This window comes from Penicillium solitum (genome assembly GCF_028829755.1).
Source record: "Penicillium solitum strain IBT 25940 chromosome Unknown utg000001l_segment0_segment0, whole genome shotgun sequence".
Lineage (NCBI taxonomy): Eukaryota > Fungi > Ascomycota > Eurotiomycetes > Eurotiales > Aspergillaceae > Penicillium > Penicillium solitum.
The window spans coordinates 7,132,931-7,154,829 of NW_027072121.1; the positions used below are offsets into that span (position 1 = coordinate 7,132,931).

At 49.3% G+C, this 21,899-nt stretch overlaps 9 protein-coding genes across 9 annotated transcripts; 4 read left to right on the forward strand and 5 right to left on the reverse strand.

The window, feature by feature from the left end:
• Positions 1-1,576: 1,576 nt before the first annotated feature.
• On the forward strand, positions 1,577-4,948 carry N7455_002719 (EF hand domain protein; the record flags this gene model as incomplete). Its single annotated transcript, XM_040961853.2, has 1 exon — positions 1,577-4,948. The coding sequence occupies one exon, from the start codon at positions 1,577-1,579 to the stop codon at positions 4,946-4,948; it is 3,372 nt and encodes a 1,123-aa protein (XP_040807699.2).
• A 650-nt stretch (positions 4,949-5,598) lies between these two features.
• N7455_002720 (uncharacterized protein) lies at positions 5,599-7,159 on the forward strand (the record flags this gene model as incomplete). Its single annotated transcript, XM_040961841.2, has 4 exons — positions 5,599-5,730; positions 5,785-6,065; positions 6,125-6,471; positions 6,540-7,159. 4 exons carry the CDS (start codon positions 5,599-5,601, stop codon positions 7,157-7,159), a joined length of 1,380 nt encoding a protein of 459 aa, XP_040807706.1.
• A 1,232-nt stretch (positions 7,160-8,391) lies between these two features.
• On the reverse strand, positions 8,392-9,054 carry N7455_002721 (uncharacterized protein; the record flags this gene model as incomplete). Its single annotated transcript, XM_040961834.2, has 1 exon — positions 8,392-9,054. One exon carries the CDS (start codon positions 9,052-9,054, stop codon positions 8,392-8,394), a length of 663 nt encoding a protein of 220 aa, XP_040807715.2.
• A 1,765-nt stretch (positions 9,055-10,819) lies between these two features.
• Positions 10,820-12,051, reverse strand: N7455_002722 (uncharacterized protein; the record flags this gene model as incomplete). Its single annotated transcript, XM_065604341.1, has 4 exons — positions 10,820-10,885; positions 10,952-11,278; positions 11,403-11,501; positions 11,575-12,051. 4 exons carry the CDS (start codon positions 12,049-12,051, stop codon positions 10,820-10,822), a joined length of 969 nt encoding a protein of 322 aa, XP_065462832.1.
• Positions 12,052-12,284: 233 nt separating this feature from the next.
• On the reverse strand, positions 12,285-13,026 carry N7455_002723 (uncharacterized protein; the record flags this gene model as incomplete). Its single annotated transcript, XM_065604342.1, has 2 exons — positions 12,285-12,739; positions 12,786-13,026. 2 exons carry the CDS (start codon positions 13,024-13,026, stop codon positions 12,285-12,287), a joined length of 696 nt encoding a protein of 231 aa, XP_065462833.1.
• A 948-nt stretch (positions 13,027-13,974) lies between these two features.
• Positions 13,975-14,487, reverse strand: N7455_002724 (mitochondrial 37S ribosomal protein uS8m; the record flags this gene model as incomplete). The annotated part of the gene is made up of 1 exon (XM_040961843.2): positions 13,975-14,487. The coding sequence occupies one exon, from the start codon at positions 14,485-14,487 to the stop codon at positions 13,975-13,977; it is 513 nt and encodes a 170-aa protein (XP_040807717.1).
• Positions 14,488-14,851: 364 nt separating this feature from the next.
• Positions 14,852-16,656, forward strand: N7455_002725 (uncharacterized protein; the record flags this gene model as incomplete). Its single annotated transcript, XM_040961835.2, has 3 exons — positions 14,852-14,915; positions 14,992-15,031; positions 15,102-16,656. 3 exons carry the CDS (start codon positions 14,852-14,854, stop codon positions 16,654-16,656), a joined length of 1,659 nt encoding a protein of 552 aa, XP_040807722.2.
• A 586-nt stretch (positions 16,657-17,242) lies between these two features.
• On the reverse strand, positions 17,243-19,291 carry N7455_002726 (uncharacterized protein; the record flags this gene model as incomplete). Its single annotated transcript, XM_040961849.2, has 1 exon — positions 17,243-19,291. One exon carries the CDS (start codon positions 19,289-19,291, stop codon positions 17,243-17,245), a length of 2,049 nt encoding a protein of 682 aa, XP_040807705.2.
• Positions 19,292-20,256: 965 nt separating this feature from the next.
• On the forward strand, positions 20,257-21,885 carry N7455_002727 (Zn(II)2Cys6 transcription factor domain-containing protein; the record flags this gene model as incomplete). The annotated part of the gene is made up of 4 exons (XM_040961827.2): positions 20,257-20,313; positions 20,350-20,959; positions 21,003-21,130; positions 21,223-21,885. The coding sequence occupies 4 exons, from the start codon at positions 20,257-20,259 to the stop codon at positions 21,883-21,885; spliced, it is 1,458 nt and encodes a 485-aa protein (XP_040807700.2).
• Between the last annotated feature and the right edge of the window lie 14 nt (positions 21,886-21,899).

The window sequence follows — 21,899 nt, forward strand, 5'->3', positions numbered from 1 at the left end:
ATAAGGCCGTATAAGCGGCCGACTACATGTATTCTTATACATACGTAAAACTAAGGGTTTGTAGACTATTGGTTTATAGTTACTAGTTATACCATAAGAGACCTTAGGTAAGTGGCGTCATTCTAGACAATTATATAAAACAGTTTCTACTATCTTGCTGAAAGCTTTATACGTAAACCAATGACAAGCTATCATCCCGGCCTTCTACTACTTTCCCACACCGTATATAGGTAGTGGATAACATAGGTGGAACGGCATAAACCGTTTTTCTTTTCTTTGTCCCAATCTTATAGCACCTTCAACTACCGAAATAGAAGACTCGATCAAGAAGCACCTCGCGCTTCAGTTGCTAAATCGGATCAGACAATCGACTTGTACATATATTACACTATGCTCGGAAGAAGCATGGATCTTGGCGAGCCCTGATTGATTGAGCCTTGGAGACGAATAGGCACAGCGCGGCTTTTCGCGAGGATCCAAACCTTAATTCATCCCCCCTCCGCTACCTAACTACTTGCACTCTATGATCTTCTCACACACATAAGATAATACATACGACCATAGGGTGTGGAAAACAGGGCTTCCCGTCCGCTCAGCCGTACTTAAGCCACACGCCGGTGAGTTAGTAGTTGGGTGGGTGACCACCAGCGAATCCTCACTGTTGTATGTTTTTTTTTTGCCCACTTCGTGTAGCTGGTTCAGTTAGTACCCCGTACTTTGATGCATGAGATAGATAGCACACTTCGTCACGAAATATGGTGGGTTGACCTGCTTCTTTTGCGCAATCTTCAAACCCCGTAACTGATACTCATGAATTGTGTTTAAAGTTGTCACCGATGCGGCACTCTCCAGCGGTGTTACGTATGCCCCCTATCAGGGAGCAGACAGGCAACTTCCTGGCTCCATCAGCGAGTCGCAAGAGCTTCATTTAATCTGAGACAATGTTCTGACGCACAAAACTCTTCCCTGTCTCTGCTGCTTCTCCACTCTAGTAGTTGGTTAATGTTTGGACATTCAGAAGACGGTATAGCAAGCATCTTTTTACACCGAGAGGGTAAGACTGCTTACCGATAATCAACCACTCAACATCCCTTAGCTCATGTGGACAGCCTCGGGCGATACTAGTGCATTCTTGGGGTTTTTGTATCTCTTGAAGGGTGGTAAAAAGTTCGTCGCTCTTAGGGATGAGACCATTGGGTGGATCTTTAAACAATATCCACTCCAGAAGTCTACTGATGTTGTATTTTCGCTGGATATGAATATTTACCGTTTGTTTTCGTGATAGTGTTGTTGACAGCATGCAAGTCATTATTAGGGCTCTGCCAGGCACCTGAGCTCAAGTATAGCTTACTAAGCCAAGATCTGGGCGGCGGTCCTGTCAGCAACCCGCTGACGTTTCAACCTTAGAAATGCCATCTCCAAGTTGACTGTCAGATCCATATTAATTGAGTGTCTTAATTGACACTGCGGTTCTGACTTGATCTGCTTACCTAGCTGTGATCAGAATGAGCTACACCTTGTGTTCCTGACGTTTTTGTGCAGCTTCCGCTAGCTCAACTTCCGCCAAACCTCCGTCATGTCCGATTCGCGCCCAGGGCCAGTCTCACTAGCACGATACCGACCTATCCTCTATCTCTTTACTGGTGTCGCCGCTGCTTACGCGATTCTCTATGTTCACAATAACATCATTTCGCAGCCATCATCAACTTCACTCCGTCGTCGAAATGCTGTGCGCCGCGCGAGACCAACCGAAGCTGAAGAACCCGGGATCGTTGATACTCCGTCCTATCGAGCCATTACCCACCTTGAACAACTAGAGCGTCAGAATGGTGTATATGGAACATTTCGCATTGAGACAGAGGATGGGCGTCGCGTGGAGAGCGGTCTTCTTCCATCACTCCTCGCAACACGCGACCAGCTGATGGAAGAAGTTGGTGTCCCACCTGCTCATGCAGAGCGCATGCGCGAGATGATGGAAGATACGTTTCTCGAATCCTTCCTTGCACTTGATTTCCCGTCTGCGCACATTCTCCCAGAAAACACCCCAGAGAGAACATACTTGACAGAACAACTTCAACACCGAGGTATATCCCGAGCTGGTATCGAAAGAGCTCTGGTCCGTTTCAACGGAGATGTGAATTATGGAGAGGAGCTGCGTCGGCGACGACAGAATGGTGAACGTGTCACTCTCTCAACCTCCACTTTCCCAGACGTGACTGCGCCTCCACAAAATCTTGACGGTGGTGAGACGGTGGTGGACGACCAAAGTGTCTTCTCATGGCGTGATGGAAACAACGATCCTTCCAATAGGGAAGGTCAAAACCTGCTCAACCTACTTTACCACATCGCTGAGGATCAGGCGCGGAGGGACGGCTATATCCATCGTGGAGTTACTTGCAACAGCTGCGGTGCCATGCCGATTCAGGGTATCAGATACCGATGTGCCAACTGCATTGACTACGATCTGTGTGAGACTTGCGAGGCAATGCAGGTCCACATCAAGACACATTTGTTCTACAAAGTGCGGATCCCAGCCCCATTCTTAGGAAGCCCTCGTCAATCTCAGCCTGTGTGGTATCCTGGGAAACCTTCAATGCTCCCGCGCAGTCTTCCACGCCCTCTCGCCAAGCGTCTCATGAAAGACTGCAATTTTGAGAATACTGAGCTTGATGCGCTCTGGGATCAGTTCCGCTGTTTGGCTAATTATGAGTGGGCGAACGACCCGAACAAATTGCATATGGCCATCGATCGCAAAACATTCGACCGATGCTTTGTGCCTAATACTTCTATCCGGCCGCCGCCTCCCAGTCTCATTTACGACCGAATGTTCGCATTCTATGACACCAATGGGGACAATCTCATCGGGTTCGAAGAATTCCTGAAGGGCTTGGCTAGTCTCAACAACAAGAGCAATGACGAACGGCTGCGACGTGTGTTCCGTGGCTACGACATCGACGGGGATGGCTTCGTTGAACGCAAGGACTTCCTTCGGGTTTTCAGGGCATATTATGCGCTGAGCCGGGAGCTCACAAAGGACATGGTTGCTGGCATGGAGGATGACTTCTTAGAGGGCGGAGCCCGTGATGTGGTTCTCGGTAGCCAGCCTATCAGCTCTGCATTCCCTGGCAGCATCCCTTCTGGTGAACGTTCTCGTACAGGCGAAGGCAAGCGCATGAATTCTGAGGGGGACATGGAAATCGTCGACAATGAAGGAATATTGCGACAAGATGGAGATGACACTGGTGATAGGCATCTGGTCGTGGGTGATGCTGCTGTCAGATCACAGTTTAGCCGAATGAGGCCATTGTTCCCATCTACACTACGCCTAGCACCCACCGAGACCACTCCTCGCCCGTCGGATGCCATAGGTGACCAAAATGACAACGGAGAAGACGAAGATGGTGCTAGCGAGACTAGTGGATCAGATCAATCTAGCTCGTCGGTGGCCAGTGGCATCTGGCCCCCAGCTGAACACATCCTCGAAGAAGATATCATCGAGGCCCTTGGGTCCTATATTCCCGCTCGAGAAATCACGGATCCAATTGATCGGGCTCGCGTCGCGGATGCCGTTTATCATAGAATGCGCGAAGATGACCAGAGGCGTGTGTTTGACGCCCGTCAGCGTGGAATCGACGAGCGTTGGAGGCGCCGGGCTTTCTATACGGATGAAGAAGATGGCGCCACTGTCCCTGAGGGTTACGAAAGGGATCCAGCCATCGATGACTCCAGCGATGAAGACCTAGATGAATCCGAATCGCGCCCACCCTCTTTCCGGTCGCGATCCTCGTCCAAAGTGCGATTCCAGGATGATCTCAATGACGACGAGTATGACGTTCGATCTAACCCGTCAACCTCGTCACGGAGTATTCCTATTGGCGAGCGATGGGGTGGGTTTGAAATCCCAGAGATCGAGAGGGACGTTGGGAAAGAAATCTTGTACCAAGTCACACAACAGGGATTCAATGAGCTTCTAGATATTCTATTCAAACCGAAAGAGGACCTTCTGATGGAAGTCTATCGCACGCGAGCTGAGCGCAAGGTCTGGGCCCGCGAGATTGAACTCGCCGGAAAAGAGGACCCCTCAAAACGCGCCGCAACCGAGAATGCTCCAGTTGAAGAGGAACTGGAGGAAATCATCAACGACCGACCACTTGATGACCTATTGCAGCGTGCTGGTTACGGAATTCAAAGCCCAGTTCTGGCGCCTTCCAATACCGGGGCAGTAGCTCCTTCGTCGCGGGAGCCCACCGCCTCAGATGATGATGACGATGAAGATGAATATGAAGAAGACGATGATGACGACGTGCGACCAGCTCATCTCGCTGATCCCGGAGAAGATACTGGATTTGGGCAAGCGCGGCCCTTTGAGGAATCCGACACAGCGTCCGCCACTTCGTCTGATTATGACGATGATATCGCTACCTCTCAAGCATCTGGTGCGGAGCCATCCAGTCCGACTGTTGAAGACAATACACTTTACTACGATCCAACCCTCCCACAGCATCGTCCTGACGAGCCATTCATAGTGGCCCCAGGAGTGATCGATGAATCCGACTCCGACCTGGAAGAATCCCCAGCTACAAGCACAAACCCTGATCTCCCTCCTCAGTTCCGACTCCAGCCCGGGACCACCTCTCTTCCCGCCCCATCTTCTCCCCACTCCTCCCCAGAAGCCGAAGCCACAGCGCCCAAGCTTCCTCCCTCTCCTATGCAACCACTCCCACCCCCTCACCGTGTCAATGACCAGCCTCGTGAAGTTCCTGCCCCACGCCGACCTTCGGCCCGGACTCTAGCTCGATGGGTCTATTTGGACCAGGTAGAACGTGAAAATAAGGAACGTGGCAATGGTGCGAGACTCAACTTTGAAGAGTTCTCGCGCCGTATGGCTGCTGATCGGGGACGCCGACTGGCATTTGTGGCCAGTTGGATTGAGATGGCTAGCTTTTGATTCTGAGAAAGTTCCTAGATTAACCTAGGTGTACATTATTGTAAATTAGCGATACTTCTGAGTTGATCCAGAATTGTTACAATGACAATTTGATTAAATACCACACAAAAAAATGAGTATCTGATTTTCTAATTTCCTAATTTTCTAACGGGCTACTAGGAAATAAGAGTCGGCTGCACTCCGTAGGTGGCGTAGACATTCATACTTAGCCCATATTCTATATAACATCCACTAATTAGTCCAATGATGGAATTTGCAGCACCTCATTTCTCCAAGATACTATTATTACAACCGAAAATACCTCGGAAATAAGACTTTTTGTGGCCCAGCCCTTGAAGCACGTTCCCCCGTATTACGTGCTTTTGGAGGCCAATGGCTCACTTTGCACCATTGTTATCACCAGAATGACTCCCCTTATCGATTTAACCATAACCTAGAGTTCTTCAACCGTCTCCAGTCTACAAACTAGTCCTAGCCGTGGGGTTCTATCGGGCGAGAGAGATAAAACCAAGAAATCGCGATTATAATGGGCCCTGACGTGCTGTGTGATTTTGTTCAACATTCTCAACCTTGGGGCCCATAGCCATGCAGTCTTATAATAGTGGCTCTCTCCGGTGCTATGATCCGTATAGCAATCTCTCATATCTATCATGGCTTTCGAACGTCTGTCCCGGTTCTACCGGTCATGTCTTCTCCAGATTATCATTGTCGGATTAGTCGCCTTCTGCGAACCCGGTATCTGGACTGCTCTCAATAACCTTGGAGCTGGAGGAAATGCCAAGGTAAGTCTTCTGGATCTTGGGAATCTGTGTAACTACCGCTAACATATTGTGCAGCCTTACCTAAACAATGCCGCCAATGCCTTGACATATGGACTCATGTCAGTAGGCTGTTTCCTTGCCGGTGGTGTTACCAACAAGATCACTGCGAAATGGACCTTGTTCATCGGTGCTGCATTCTACACTCCCTATGCGGCTGGTCTATACTGCAACAATCGTTACGGGAACGAATGGTTCCTCTTGCTCGGAGCCGCTCTTTGTGGAATTGGAGCGTCTCTTCTATGGGCTAGTGAGGCTGCCATTGCGGTTGGATATCCGGAGGAGGAGAAAAGAGGACGGTAAGTTGAAACTCCAGACCATCTACTTGTTGTTATTTGACTGACCGTTTTATGTTTAGCTATGTTGCAATCTGGATGAGTATCCGCCAGATGGGACCGCTTGTTGGTGGTGCAATCTCCCTCGCTCTCAATGTCAACACTGCGCATGTTGGCAAGGTCACATACACAACATACTTAGGCCTTGTTGCCATCTCATCGCTTGGAGCTCCATTTGCATTGCTGTTGTCACAGCCGCAAGATGTCATCAGAAGCAATGGCACCAAGATCCCTTACATGAAGAAAACCAGTCTCTCTGTTGAGGCTCGTGCTATCTGGAAGCAACTTCGCAATAAGTACATGCTGCTACTCATTCCGGTTTTCCTCGCGGGACAATTCGGTGTAACTTATCAAGGAAACTATTTGACAAGTATGGCATCTCCAATCTCCCTTTCTCGATTATGAATGGCATTGCTAACGGATAACCTTGAAATTCAGCTTACTTCACTGTCCGCTCTAGAGCCCTTGCTTCTTTCTTGACAGCCGTGGTCGGTGCTGCCGCCAATATCTCAACAGGCCTATTCCTAGATCTGAAATTTTTGTCTCGAGGAACCAGATCTAAAATTGTGTACATCTTCGTCCTCTTCTTTGTCACAACGTCTTGGATATGGAACGCCGTCGTCGAGACGAAACTCTCCCACATGGCCGAAACACCCGCCTTCGATTTGGGCGATGGTCCGTTCTTCAGCTCGGCTTTCACCGTCTACATCTTCTTCCGGTTCTTCTATGAGGTGCTGCAGACATATATCTATTGGTTGATGGCCGAAATCAAGGGAGCGCAGGGAGATGGCGATATCGCCAGAACAACCGGCATCCTGAGATCGTGGGAGTCCATTGGCAGCACGATTGCTTACGCGGTCGGCGCAACTCACTGGCCCAACTTGAACCAAATGGCACTGGGATTTGCACTGTGGGGTGTTACGATTCCATTTACACTTCTCGCGGTGTTTGGCAATTGGAATGTTGATCAGGCGATAGAGGTGGAGGAAGAGGAACAGACAGACAGCAGTAGCTTGGAGGCACAGCGGGTTATTGTCAATTCTGATGGGAAGGATTAGATATATTCGGTCGTTGGGTGAGAGGTTTGGTAAAGTAACAATCCGAGTGGTTGTTGCTTCAAATGTAATAGAGCTTATGTTCATATCGATGTTGATGCCCTAAATATATATATAGATGGGATTGAACACCACCATTAGAATGTTAGAATATATCCATGGATGCCTCAAACTCTTCAATAGATTAACTTCTCAGTTAGTAATACTATATTAAACCACCCAGTGCCTATCTAGTTATTATTTTGGGGTTGAATGTCAATATAATGTCAACATGGGCTGTATAGTTTGGGTTATATTATCGATTCTAGTAAATAAAGCCAAACCTGGCTGTGTCTTCCATAAATTGGGCCAAGTGGTCGAACAGTTTCCTGGTCTAGCGGTTATGATTTTCCGTTAACAAATGCGATTAGCATATGTTCCGGAAAGGTTCTGGGTTCGATTCCCAGGGAAACTATTTTTTGACCTTTTTTGTATATTTAGCCGCACTGCTTTTTTGGCCCTTTCTTTAAACAGTTCGAGTCAATTGATGTGACTGATCTGTAATAGAACCCAGCGGAGCCATGCGACTATACTTGTGGACATCTGAGGAACAATGCAGCCCAAAAACCTGGAATGTATGGAATATTAGCAGAAGGAAAAAAACAGAAGTGGACCACCCAAGCGAGTCAAATTAGAGACATAACATAAATCACAGACATAATCACGTACTGAATACAACAAAAAAAAGCCGAAATCATGACATGGTCGTGTAGCACAGGGGAAAACGTTTGAAGCATGGGAAACATAAACATATCAAGACAACCAACCCGAACGCCAGAAGAAAATAAAATCAAACCGAGAAAATCAACAAAACCACCACCCTAGTACTGTTTCCTTTTGTACCGCTGACTGACACATATATCTGGGGGAGAGGTACACAGTCACCTGCGGCGAGAGCTGGACGATTATTTTCCTTCCAGCCCGAGGGATTTGGTTTCAATTTCCCCTTCGTCTGGGCTGGGTAGCTGTCTGGGCTGTTGTTCTGATTGAAAATAACCAAGGCTCCATGGTACCTTTCCTCCAAGGGGGTTCAAACTTGACAGTAGGGTATTCCAAACGGACTTGTAAAAAAAAAGGAAGAGAAAACCAGAGGAAAACAGGACAATCCAAAGGGCGTCCATGGGAAGAAAACAGAAACAGAAAAGTGGCATCCAAGTGGAAATTCAAAAGAGACGGCCATTTCCCATCCAGTGGATTCAAGGGTTTGCGAATCTTACACGACGGCCACGTCGCTCCAGAATCAATTTCTCAGCGTCAACATAAAGACAATCGAGAAACTGCATGGCGCTAGCATCCCTCAGGATCTTCGCGACCTGCGTACCCGCCGAAATGAGCTGCAGCACATTGCGGTCATCCTTGACCGGCCTAGACTGGTGCTTGGCAGCATGACGCATCTCCAGGGAGTTCTCCAGGACGGTGATGAGCTGCTTAATTTGGCGGTTGTACAAGAGATGAGCCGGGATGCGGCGTGTAGTAGCCAGTCGTTTCAAGAGGTATACCCATTCAGTCCACTCGCGGTCCGAGGGGACCTTGACGGGTCTCTTGTCCTGTTCGATAGGAACACGGAACTGGTACTTTGCGATGAAGTCATAGGCACATTGGGACAGACGGTCGTTGACCTTGTGGAGGATTCTGTCTTGCTCGCCGGCATCGAGGTTAGTAGGGAGCTGGGGAAGCTCTTTATCCTGGGCTGCGACAGCCTGTGGAGAAGGTGGCTCCAGGAACTGATGCGGGCCATCAAATTCATCCCGGTTGGATGTCCGTCTCTGGGAATTGTAGTGTGGGCTTCCTCTGGTTCTCTCGGCAGCTCGCTGGTTATTTCTTCCTATGACATACTCCGGGCTTTCCGGGGGGTTCATGGCTCCAAGATCTCGCCTTGGTTCGTGAGGCATGTGGTTTGGGTGGCTCCATTCATGAGTCCTGGGTTGTGGGTGGGCCTGTCCAGCTGGAGGGTAGGATAAACGTCCCGTGGGTGGATTAATCATATGGCTGTGATTATCTAGATGGACTGGACCTCCGTGGTAATGGGCTTGATGGTTAGAATCCATCGGAACGAAAGGCAATTGGCGGTCGTCTCTGTAGCCATATCCGTGGGGAGTAGATGGTGACCTTTTACCGCTTAGCAAAAGGAACGAAAGTGATTTTTGTCGATGATAACTTGGAAGGAATTTGCAATGAAGCGAACGATGACCAAAAAATACCTTTGCTGATAGACCACCGGAGGGGTTGCTGGGGTTCCATACATAGAGTGTTGAGCCATGGTGCTGCTACGGAGTATGAGTTTCGGATTCCAAGGGTTTTGGCACGGGAATAAAGGAGGGAATGGCGATGCTGATTCTGCTAACCTATGGCGAGACCGAGGATCAAGTTTAGAGTTGATAGAGCTTGCACAAGAACCGAGACCTGCTGGCAAAGAGAACGGATAGACCGATCCACCCGCCAATGGATGAGGAAGGACAGGAAGCATGAAGAAAGTAAAGCCGGAGTTTTACAACAGCCTAATTTAACAATTGAGAACAAGATCCAGAAGAGCACTGCCAGAAACAATATATATATCGGGTGCGTTGTTGAGCGAATGAATTCACGAACATCGAGAAAAGGGCAGGTATTATAGTCATTTTTGGAAAGCCACTCTCCCCGGGCCGAACAATTTCGTAAGTGTGCCTGACAAAGGGGATCAGAACCAACCCATGTTTATGCAACGGTAGTGTAACTGGATTCAGAGCCGCGCTAGAGGACTTTACGCCAGTGGCGTTGGTGGAGACAAAATATATGGAGAAGGGCCTGTGTTGCCTGGACATTGTCGGGTTCAAGAAAACCAATTGCGTAACAGGAAATAGACCGTCCGTATCGTTTACTTTGAAGATCTCGATCGATCAAGAATAAGACCGGTGTGTAAAGCTCGTTGGCAGCCGAGGCGCCGTGAGACGCCTCTGTGGGTGCATGGCATGAATCCGCACAGCAAACATTGCATCCAAAGCTCCGATCTTCATCAATTAGGGGGGGAAGCACCAACATGCTAGGTGCCGTACGACCTTCATTCTGGTTCGATAATTGTATTGGGGCAAAGCCTCGGGCAGCAAAGCTGGTGGTGTTGGGTAGAAAACGCAAGGACCGGGGTTCTGGACTTGGACATTGTTGACCTATGGATACCCAAATGTGCGGAGAGAAGATGTGATCTGCACCCTCGAAGGTCCTGGAAGAAATGTAAAGATGAGTTGAGGTAGGGGCAACATGCGATTCCGCAGTTAATTTGTGTTGGGCACTCGGGCTGTTTGGGGCCCAATGCAATAAGCCGCATGGGCCATGTCTCTCTTCTGGAGACTCTTCTGGAGATCCGCGTGGAACAAAGAGGAAATATGATATCAAAGTTTTCAAATGTGGAGAGCTCAGCTGTTCTGATGGCGTACAATCTACCCTTGCAGCCCAACAAGAAGCCCAATGTCTTTGCTTCCGAGATCGAGGTTGCCTAGGAATATTGTTATCAATAACACTCTGAGTGGTCATAGGAGATATGATGAAATCATTCAAGCTAAGAGGCGCTTCCCAAGACCGGGGAATCTTAACCACCAGAGTATTTCCAGGGAACCGGGAAGTCCATGTGGTTGCCATCGACGTGACATGTTACAGTTTTTGCCGGCTTCCACCATTGAGAATGGGTAATTTTACCCCGAGACGAGAAGCATAATACTGGATTACTTCGGTGAGTACGGCAATAGAAAAAAAAAAAAAGTCGCGCTTGTGATATCTGCTTACCTCGCAACTCAAACGGACGGCTTCTTCGATACCAATGCGTGCCTCGTACCCCAGAATCCCCTTAGCTTTGTTGCCACTAGCATACCGAGTGGCACATGCATCTTGTACACTCCCACGGCTCAGAGTTGTCGTTGTTCCCATCAACCAGGTGACTGTCTCACACGCCAGTCTGGCGAAGTAAGCCAGACTCCTTGAGATATGCATTTCAAAAGGGGGAATGTGCCCAAAATGTGCCCAGATCGCCAAACAAAAATCGCGGAAGACGATAGGTTCGTTATTCTGAATGAAAAAGGCCTCGCCTGCAGCGGTGCGGGATGATAGCAGATTCTCTATGGCCAGGACGTGAGCATCGGCGGCATTTTCAACGTGGGTGATATCCCACAAACTGAAGCCATTTCCGATAAAAAAAAGGGGTTTCATATTTGGCGATGCATGCGTGAATAGATGGTACCAGCTGGTAGTCTCCTGGTCCGCAGAGCACCGATGGTCGGAGGGCACATATCACCATTTTGCTGCTGGAGGTCTTTAGAACGAGTGATTCTGCAGCAGCCTAGCAAAGTGTGTCAGTGGCTTATTTCCTGTCAATTCCGAGAATTCTGTTGATGGGGAGTGGTAGTTCCAACCTTGGACTCTCCATAGATGGTGGACTTGAATGCCAATGGCCATTCTTCATTGATGTTAGGATGAGCGACACGCGTATCGTCGATCACCACGCAGCAACTACTCGTGTATATGAAGACTTTAACCCCACTCTGCTTGGATACATCCAGCATATTCTGTGTGCCTTCAAAGTTGATATTCCATACCTCCTGCTCAAGTCGGCGGCCGAACCGTTCGGCCAAATCTGGGACGATTCCAGCAGTGTGGACAACGATGTCTGGTTTCACAGTCTCAAATGCTCTGCTCAATGCTTCAGTTGAAGTGATATCCACCTGCATGCACGTAGTTCTCTCTGGTAGGATGTGCTCGGATCGTGGGGGACTCTGGTCGATGACGGCGATGACAAAGTTTGGGTGTTTTTCTGCAAGAGCCCGTACTATGGCCGAGCCTACAAAGCCAGTGCCACCAGATATGAGGACTTTGCTTGCTGCGTCGGCCATTGTGGAAGTTGATTGAGTGTAAACAATATGGGGGAGGGTCTGATGGGGAGGAAGGTTGGACCGGGTAGACAAAACTGTGCGACATTACTACCTACAACATAAAAGAGTACTGCATCACATCGGGACATCTCAGATGGTTACAGTTTTGTTTAGTTCATTCAGATTTGAAGTTGGTTCTTATACTCTTGATACCAAACCACGATCTAGTTCAATGCCAAAAATGACTCTCATGCTTAATGGACATCATCCTCGTCCTCATCTTCATCTATTTCTTCTTCATACTCATCGCGAGCAGGATCCAATAGATTCAACACTTCTTCTATTCCAGGATGAATGCATTCATTCTGGGCCAGCTCTTCCAATTCCTGCAATTTTGACCACAATGCATTTGGATTCGACTTATGCTCTATGATCACCCGGACTTCAACCGGTGTCATAAAATTGATAATTTTCATCATCCCATCTACAAGAGAGGCACCGGACTGGAATCGCTCCTGCACTTCCCGGCCCAATGTATCGTTGGTAGACAGTGCAATCGTCTTGCCAATTTTGCGCAGTGCGGAGAACCCATTGAGACGTGTCTGAGGGTTTGCGAATTGGCCACAATACTCCGTGATTGATTCGATGGTATCGAGGACCTCATCGGCCACCAGGTCCGATATGTCGTACTGCGCTTGACTGCGCTTGGCTGCGCTTGTAGCGATGTGTGATGTTAATCGATTTCCAGACATCACTCGAATCTTGGTCGAAGTTGAGGATAGAGTTTTGCTCTCTTTCCCGGGTGACGTGAATGGCCTGGTCCACCATGTATATGACGTCCGGATGAATGCGCGCTGCGTATGCGAGAATGTTGGGGATACTCTGTAGATCGAGCTCCTGGACGCGCTGAGATATTTCCTCAGGTAGTGGTGCTGTTGTATCGACATAAACAATAGAACTGGATCGCGCGCATTTAGTGCTTTGAGGTTCAGCCATGCTTTGTGGTTGTATGCCCACGATCACTGGATATGGCTCAGGGGGGAAACAAAGTCTTCACGAGAGGATAAGACGAAGAACAAATGAGGCGATGAAGGACCATTGATATTGAAGAACGTAAATATGACCTGGAAGACGTATGGAGCAAACAGAAAGATTGGGTGCGGCTACAGACATTTTTAGCTCGTAGTTCGGAGAGACTCGAAACACCAAACACTTGAGCTCATTTCCACACCATTAAATAGAAACTGGAATACGTAAACTTCCTCAATCAACAGAGCCCTAATAATGCGATCTGAAAATAAAGGCCCTTAATCGAGAACACAAGACTAGAGGTGATATAAAATAGGTGCCTCCTTCCTAATCAGGTAACTCCATGTAGCTCGGGGAGACTCGGTAAAATGATTATATAATTTAATATTCTTGAGTCTCCCCGAGCTAGAACTCGATATTGACATGTTCGATGCTTTTACCCGCATAATTGGATTGCTGAATTATGCCGTCAAGGACATGGGAAGCATAATCGACTGACTATTCCCATGATGACTTGGCCATGGCTATTCGCCGTTCTATTTACCTACACTATACACCCAGCACTTGTGGTATGGAAATAAAACATGAGGATAACTATAAAATCAGCCCAAGAAGTGATATTACTACATTGTAGAACGGGAGTACGGAAATATTTCAAGTCATAATCTATACACTGTGTCACATTGAGGACAGCTGCAAAATCACCAGCAGAGCACAGAATGCGAGATACGCAGACATCTAATATACAGATCCTTGACCCAGGTATTATCCCAACAGCCACAAAAAGACTAATCTCGAAAAGAGAAAGCGCTGCGACTAACCAACAAACTCCAAAGTAAATGCAAGAAGAGAAAACAATCTCCCCGGTGGGTAGCTCCCCCAAATCAGAGATAAGCCGCGAGGACAATCGCAGACTTATAGCACACGGCACAAAACCAGCCCACCAAGCTTTTTCTCAACACACTCGCGAGCTTCTAGAATCCCTTGGTCTGTAGATAGGTACAGACTCTCACCCGGCGAGCGGATTCCGGCCACAAACCCGGATTCCTCACCACGCACAACTCGGCGCAGACCCTCCACATCAATGTTGACCCGTCGGGTGGGCTTGCTGACCATCTTGATCTTGCCGAGGACCGACTCGTTTTGCCAGTACTTCAGGCCCAGCCACAGCCGCCTTGATGCGACGTTGTCGCGCGTTATTGGCTCAATGCCTTCGGCTTCATCGTTGACTGCAGGGTAACCGAGGATGCCATGGGCTGGAGGAGGAGTCGGACCTCCGCGGGCCACGGAGGAGATGTAGCCGGAGTTTTGGAGAGCGAGGGAGAGCTTCAGGTGGAGGTTGCTGTTAGGGATAGAGGTGAGGGCAAGACGGGCCTTGGTAGCATTGTTCAAGTGGGAGCAGACGGCGGAAAGGTTGACGAGAGACATCTTGATTTCGCGGCGGCAGCAATTAAGCTCTACCGGCGGTGGTTCGGAGAAGAAAGAGAGTGGTGGAATTGATCAATTTCGAAAGAGGAAGAAGGATAGGGATCCCGGATAGATTAAAGCGAAGACCGAGAAGGACCACAATGGACTGCAATTGTCTGGGGAAGCAAAGACACGGCAGGAGGTGTTGCAGCCGACTGAAGATGCGATGATTTGGGATTGGAAATTTTCGGATAAAATATATTTCCGGATCGCGGTCTGGTCCAGGTACCCGGTACTTTCTCGTCCATAGCGGAGATGTGTGATGACCAGGTACCTAGTACCGTCCTATCACATCACATCTACATCTTCTAAGCGCCCAACTTGCATGGCGGTTGATGCTGGCGTTTCACAGGTTGAATACCCCTCAGGCCAAGGTTTAAATAATAAACGTAAGTTTCTCTTTTTCTTTTCCCCTCTACTCGCTGCCACCGTTGTATACTTGCATTCCGTACTCTGGATTGTTAGACATGCCACCATCAGCGGGCGAAGAGCGCCTTGTGACTGTGTGAGTTGAACTGACTTCCCCGCAGATCGATATGAAGCAGTCCTTGGGTTGTGTCTAACAGCTGGAATAGTTTTGCAGATATCCACTACTACTTCACAGAGCCAACCCGAAGACCTTCACCATATCATCACCGCTTTGATAAAGGCTCCTATGTTTATATTTACCATGACGCCTTTCAGAACAAGGCCCGCATAGAAATTGCCAATAATCCTGGATCTCCAGAGCAGGATGCATTCTGTGGAGGTTTGAGCAATGTTCATATACGACACTCAGCTCAATTCCCGACACTATGTACATTAACGGTTGATGCACACACGGCCTCGCCCCAACATCAATATGCACATGATACCCCTCAACGTGAGTGGCGTCTGCCTAACGGCGACCCACGCGATGATCCCAACGAAGTCCGCAATTTCCCTCGCTTACATACATTGGATATCTACTTCTGGACCCAAGAAGATGCAACCGACTTTCTGGACACCGCCGTCCGGCTTCTATCCAGTGCCCAGGTCGAGACGGACCGAGAGCCAGCTCCGCAACAACAGCAAACCATGAGCTCTGTAGTCCAGCAACTGGAGACAGTTGCAGTCTCCGACCCTGCCTACCAGAATGGTCAAACACGCAACTCACGATCTGAGCCCACAAGCACAGCGGCACCAGTGGCACAGGCGCCCCCACCAACCAGCAGCTTCCCCCCACCCCCTCCAAGCGGACCTCCAGTCGACCAAAGATTAAGCGCTGGTTCTACTCCCGCCGAGGAAAAGAAAGACCCAGCTAGCTTCGCCCCACTCCCATACAATCCAGCCGCCCCAGCTGCCCCGGAGCCAATCCAATACCGCGAAAAGACCCCACCACCAGAGGATGGAATGAGTGGCACCGGTCTCGCAGCCGCAGTGGCAGCCGACAACGGTATGCCATATACGCCCCCGCACCAAATGATGGGGGGCGCAGGAGGCGTGGGCGGATATGCATCCCCACCCCTCTCAACCCCAGGGTTGCAATACGCAGGTCCTCCAGTCGCAGCACCGCCAACATTTGCCTCCCCCCCGCCCAGTGCAGGACTGCAGCATACAAACTCTTTCTCCACTACTGGATCTTCGGTGCACAGCTCCGGAACACCTGTCCCTTCGTACTCGCAGTCATTCCTTGCCGGGCAGGGAGGTCAACAGTACAGCGCAAGCCGACAAGGTTCTATGTCCTTCGCTCCGCCGCCGCAGGATCCGAATGCCCATCTATATGACCAGCAGGTCTATGGGGCTGCCCAGGCTCAGTCGCCGCCTCAGTATCAGGCTGGGACGACGGCGCCGGTAGGCGGGTTCTCGAACTACTCGTATGACCAGACCCAGACCCAGGCGCAGCAGCAGCAGCAGCAGCAGCAGCAGCAGCAGCAGCAGCAACAACAACAACAACAACAACAACAGCAACACCAGCGTGCTGGTTCTGAATACGATATCCATAGCCAGCTGTATAGACCCACTGAAGTAGAGGCTAGCTCTCACTATCAGAAATATGCACAGAAGGCCATGAAGAACCCTGGACAGCGGCCGAGGAAATTGGAGGATAGAGCAGAGCGGTTGGAAGGTGGTATGAATAGGTTCCTGAAGAAGCTTGAGAGGAAACTTTGAGCGGATTTTTTTGGGTGGGAATTTGAGATTCTGCGTCTTTCTTTCTCGTCCGAGATCTCTGCTAGTTATGATCACCTTGAGTGCTTGCTATTACTAGTTCGGCCGCTGAGAAGTACGATGAGGATGGGAATCAGGACTAGCATATACCTTAGCTCTCAGTTTGATGAGAAATGAAGTGCGTAGTAGATACGAACAGAGAAATGATAGTATAAAAGCTTTTAGCCCCGCTATATTGATAAACCAAGATGCTAAATTGGATAATGCCCCTAAGCGCTAAGAATAATATGCTCACGAAATTGGTACAAAGTATGCAAGAGATAAACAAAGAATAATAAGACAACCCAAAACACTGATAGATGTAAAAATGCTAGCATAGAGTAAGAAAGAGACACGGAAGAATGGATGGTGAACAGGTTGAGGGTAAGCCTTGATAAATGGAAAGAAGCTCACGCTTGGTGAGATAGAAGACAATAATGAAGAGTATGATCAGAGAAGATTAAAATGATGTTCCAAATTTTACCAGAAGCGGAGATGGGCCAGCGAAATCCATTTCAGATAAACGCAGTGCAGTTCTGAGGTAGAGCGCCTAGTTCAATGCTAGGCTGGCAATATCGATGGCGACGTTGCTCGACTCGGCCTCAGTTGCAGCCTGCGCATCAGGGGTAGGCTCCTCAATGGACTTGGCCTCTGTGGGGTTCTCCTCTGCCAAAGTGTCGGAGACAATAACCTCCTTCACTGGCACAGCATCTTCTTTTTCGGAAGCCACGTCCTGGGCCTCTGTTGATTGAGGAGTCTCGAGCACCTCTGGTTCGGGAATCAAGATCTCTTGCTTCTCATCGACCTTCACTTGATCATCAGCCGTTGTGATTGCCACGGGCTCTGCGGCAGTCTCTTCAGTCGCAGTGGTCTCAGCAGCCTTCTCTTCCTCAGCATCCTCAGCATCCTCAGCGATGGGCTCAATAAGGGAGTCGACAGGAGCATCCACCTTAGCCTGGGCTTCGTTGGAATCGGTAGGCTCAGCCGGCACCTCAGTAGCATCTTCGACTGGGACGGGGTTGGAGGAGCTTTCGGTCATTGTCTCCTCGATGATCGGCCCAGGCACTTCAATTGCCTTCTCGGTTGGCTCAACAGATGCGATAGCAACTTCAGGAGTGGACTCCTCAACCTGAGCAGGGGAAGCACTCTCCTCGACCGGCTTGGAAGCAACTTCGGGCAGTTCCACAGCCGCAACTGGAGTGGGTTCCACTGATGTAGGCCCCACGACGTTCTCTTTCTCACCTTCCTGTTTATTTTGGGAAGACTTATGTCCATCTTTCTGTGGCTCAGGCTGCTTGGTCAGAGGCTGGGATTTCTGACTCTGAGGTCGAAGTGCAGTGCTCTTAGGCTTCGCCTGGTGGACGCCACGATCTGGCACCCTCCCAATTGACGGCCTGGGGGCCTTGGAAACAGTGGCAGCCTTGGTGACAGGCTTTGCATCAGTCTTCTCCTGGGGATGGGACTTGCTCGCAGAGCTAGCAGTAGGCCGCATCATTCTCGCAAGGAAGCCTTCGTTGACCGGCTTAGCGCTTGTGTCATTAGCTGCGTGAGCGGGCAACGAAGGGCGAGAAGATTGTCGGCGAATACTGGTACTAGGAGTAGTCGCACGCGACTGAACTCCAGTCGCGCTTTTGAGGGATGAAGGTTTTCTTGTGAGGGTTGATGCACTGGTAGTAGTGCGAGTGCTCGAAGCCCCAGCGCTTCCTAGCTTAGCAGCAGGTGCGTGGGTTGATGTAGTTACCGAGCCAGGTACACGGGTAGGTCTCGGTGGGGACTTCATTCCTGGCTTGCTGGATACACCCGCAGCATGTGCCTTTGAAGTATCTTGTGCCGTTGCTGAGCCGCGGGTTGGCCGTGCTGTTGTCTTGGGATTCAGTGAGACGCGACTGGGTTTGTGGACCAGAGAGTTGGCACGCTCTTTGGCCACTTCGCGAGCTGTGGGCTTGGAGCTTGTATTGTGAGCAGCGGATTTCGTTCCAGTTGAAGCTGCAGTAGTTGGTGTGGACTTGCTCGCCGCACTGCGGGCGGATCCAACGGAAGAAGGCTTCCTCTTGATCACCACTGACGAATCTGACTTTTGCGAGGGAGTGTCGGAGCTTGTCGACTTGGAATCTGTGGAGGTGGACTCCTCTGTCTGCTTTGGTGGGGTGTTTCGCGACCGAGATTGAGTCTCAGTGCGCGTTGCGACTTCCTCCTTGCTAGTCCGAATTCGTTCACTCTTGACTTCCTCCGGTCGACCCGCAGCCATTATCTGCCCCAGAGTCGCGTTCTGTGTGTGGTCTAGGCGACTGAGCGGGGTGGGGGAGATCGTACTCTGCCGTCCGGACTCCGCATCCCCAGAATTGATCTTCGGTCCAAACATTCCAGGACTGTCGCTGCGGCCACTTGTTTTCCTCAATGGCGAAGAAGGATTCGACTGAACGACCCCGTCCACGGTGATAAAGCTAGCCCGGACCTTGGACAGCTGCCGAACTGTTCCTGACGAGTCTGATGCTGTTGGGGATCGCCCACGAGGCGGGGGAGAGGCGACGGGGCTTTGGCCTTCAAACTTGGCTAACAAGCTGCGTACCCCAGGGTGATGGGGGTTGCTATCGGACATTATCGCTGAGGGTACGACGATCGAACAAGGGCGTGTATGCAATCGAGGGGAAGCTGGGAATGCGTATGCAGAGCACAGGGGTGCTCCTGAAATCAGGTCGAAACGGGATTGTTGTGACGTCTAATCGGATACAGGCAGATCCCACTGCATGTTCCCAGGAGGGTTCAGTTTCAACGCGTCAAAGTCGGATAGGGAATTGGTATGAGACAAGAGGACACAAGGTGTGAAGAAGGGCCGATCCAGAAACTATTACATACATACGCGCTAGTTAAGGCTAGCGTATCCAATAGGCCAACGCCTTACGTTGTACTCCGTACTCCATACAGAACTCCCCTGTCTCAGGGGCTTTCATTTCTATGTGACAGGTGACTTCATCCTTGAGGGGTTAGATTAATTTTACCGTATGGAGTACTGAAACCCCCTATGAGGTCTGAAACATAGTGTCTGGACACATTACAAGTGGATCTCGAGTTAAGGGGCATGGTGTGCCTGAGGCATAATATCAACACAGATCCATCCGAACCAGAATTTCCCCCAATTTGGGCCCTACTGAGGAAAATTGGATGGCTTAGTATCCATATATGCTCGGTATATATCAGAAAGAAAGGACATGTGTCGCAACGCGGGGTTTACCCTGTGGCTCTAGAGGAAATTATATGAAGGTGATAGATAATAGCATAGCCAAGAAATAAAGTCTCACAATTAATGTTGAAAAATACCCATATTGTATGCATAAAGATAGATCGATGGTACATAATATTGAATTTAGTTCAAGGAAAAAGGCCAATTACCCTTGGACTTTATACCAGTCCATGCAACCACCTGTATACTGTACTGTCCCTTTCAGCCAATGAGAGGACCTCGGGACATGCCCGACGGGAACACGTGACGGTACCAGACCCTCCTATACGAGGCTTCTCCCACTTCCTTAGCTTCTTCGAATTAATATGAACTGATGATTCATAATGGTCGGTGTACCTCGGAGCAATGGCTGCTCACTGTGCGTTAAACGCCGAGTCAAGGTGGGTGGATTATTCACATGAAGTCCGGTTAAAAAGTCCCACGCCATATTGATAACACCACAGTGTGATCAAAGACTTCCTGGGTGTGCCAAATGCGACAAATATGGGCAACCTTGCCCTGGATATGACCGAGGCTTCAAGTTTATTACAGGGAAACCATATCGGGATCGGCGTCAACCCAATCCAAAGAATGATAAAAACGACGGAGCACGTTCGAAGAGTGCAGCCTCGAATCCTATGATTGATCTTGCGCCAATCTGCCAGACTATGGCCCGGAGAGACCAGCCATCCTCTCTTATTTCTGTGGATATGAATATTATGCAACACCTTTGTGTTCTCATTGACGATTTCTCTCAACCATATACCCCCAGCCCAACACATGTTGTGGTCCGATGGTTTGGATTTCTTCCCTCCATTTATGGCCAAAATCGAGTATTGGATGCCACCATAAGGTCTTTCACAGCACATCATTTTGGGCGCACTACCAGAAATACCCCAATGGTGTCGTACGCCCGATCAGCTTATGGGGAAGCTCTACGTGGGCTCCGGAAATCGCTGGAAACCCCCGCTGAAAGTCTATCGTCTCATATTTTTTGTGCGGTAGTATTGCTATGCATGTATGAGGTAAAGACTTTTTCACACATAAGTGATTCATATGTCAGTGACTGATCATATGCAGCTTTTTACAGACACCGAGAACCCAGAGTCGTGGATGAAGCACGCCAAAGGGCTCAGCCAGTTGGTACGGATTCGAGGGCCAGAAAGGTACAACACTGAGCTTGATATAACGTTACTCAAAGCTGCCCGAGGACTAATTGTAAGTTTGATTCATGGAATCTTGCCATTAATATCTCCGAGACGCATTATAAAATCAGTTGCAACTTGGAATGGACGCTCATATTCGAATAGGTGATGCACTCAATGTTTTCCGGGGAAGAGTGCTTTTTAGCCTCCGATGAGTGGCATGATAAGATGCGACAGCAATACACATCAGACCTATCCCCAGAAGTACACAGCAGCATCGAACTATTCTTTGCATATTTCACATATGCTCCGAGTCTTGTACATAAGCTCTATGGCTTGAGAAATGTCGACGCCACCGGTACCGAAGCTCTACAGACAATCTCAGAGGTCCAGTCTAAAGCTCTTGAGATGCAGATTAATCTGGTTATATGGTATGAGCAATTTTCTCAAATCGTACCACCGCCAACCGAAACTATCTCCTCAACTGGGGATGAATTATATCCTATTATCCTCACATACACAGATGTGAGCTATGCAACGATCTACTGCAGTTACTATTCCTACATGGTACTCATTCATGAAATTTTGAGGACTTGTGGCTACCCCGGTGAGCATGAAGCCATGGTTACCTATTTCAGAGATCAAATTTGCAAGTCAGTCGAATACAACAGTGTGGGGGTAATGGGTCCATACCGAATGGGGTTTCCTCTCCGGGTGGCATTCGAAATTGCAGATCCGGTGACAAGATCTTGGATCTTGAATCGCCTTGAACAATTTTCAAATATCTACGCAGCCGCTCGACCAGAGAACTATCACACTGTCTTGTGATCCAAAGAAAAGTG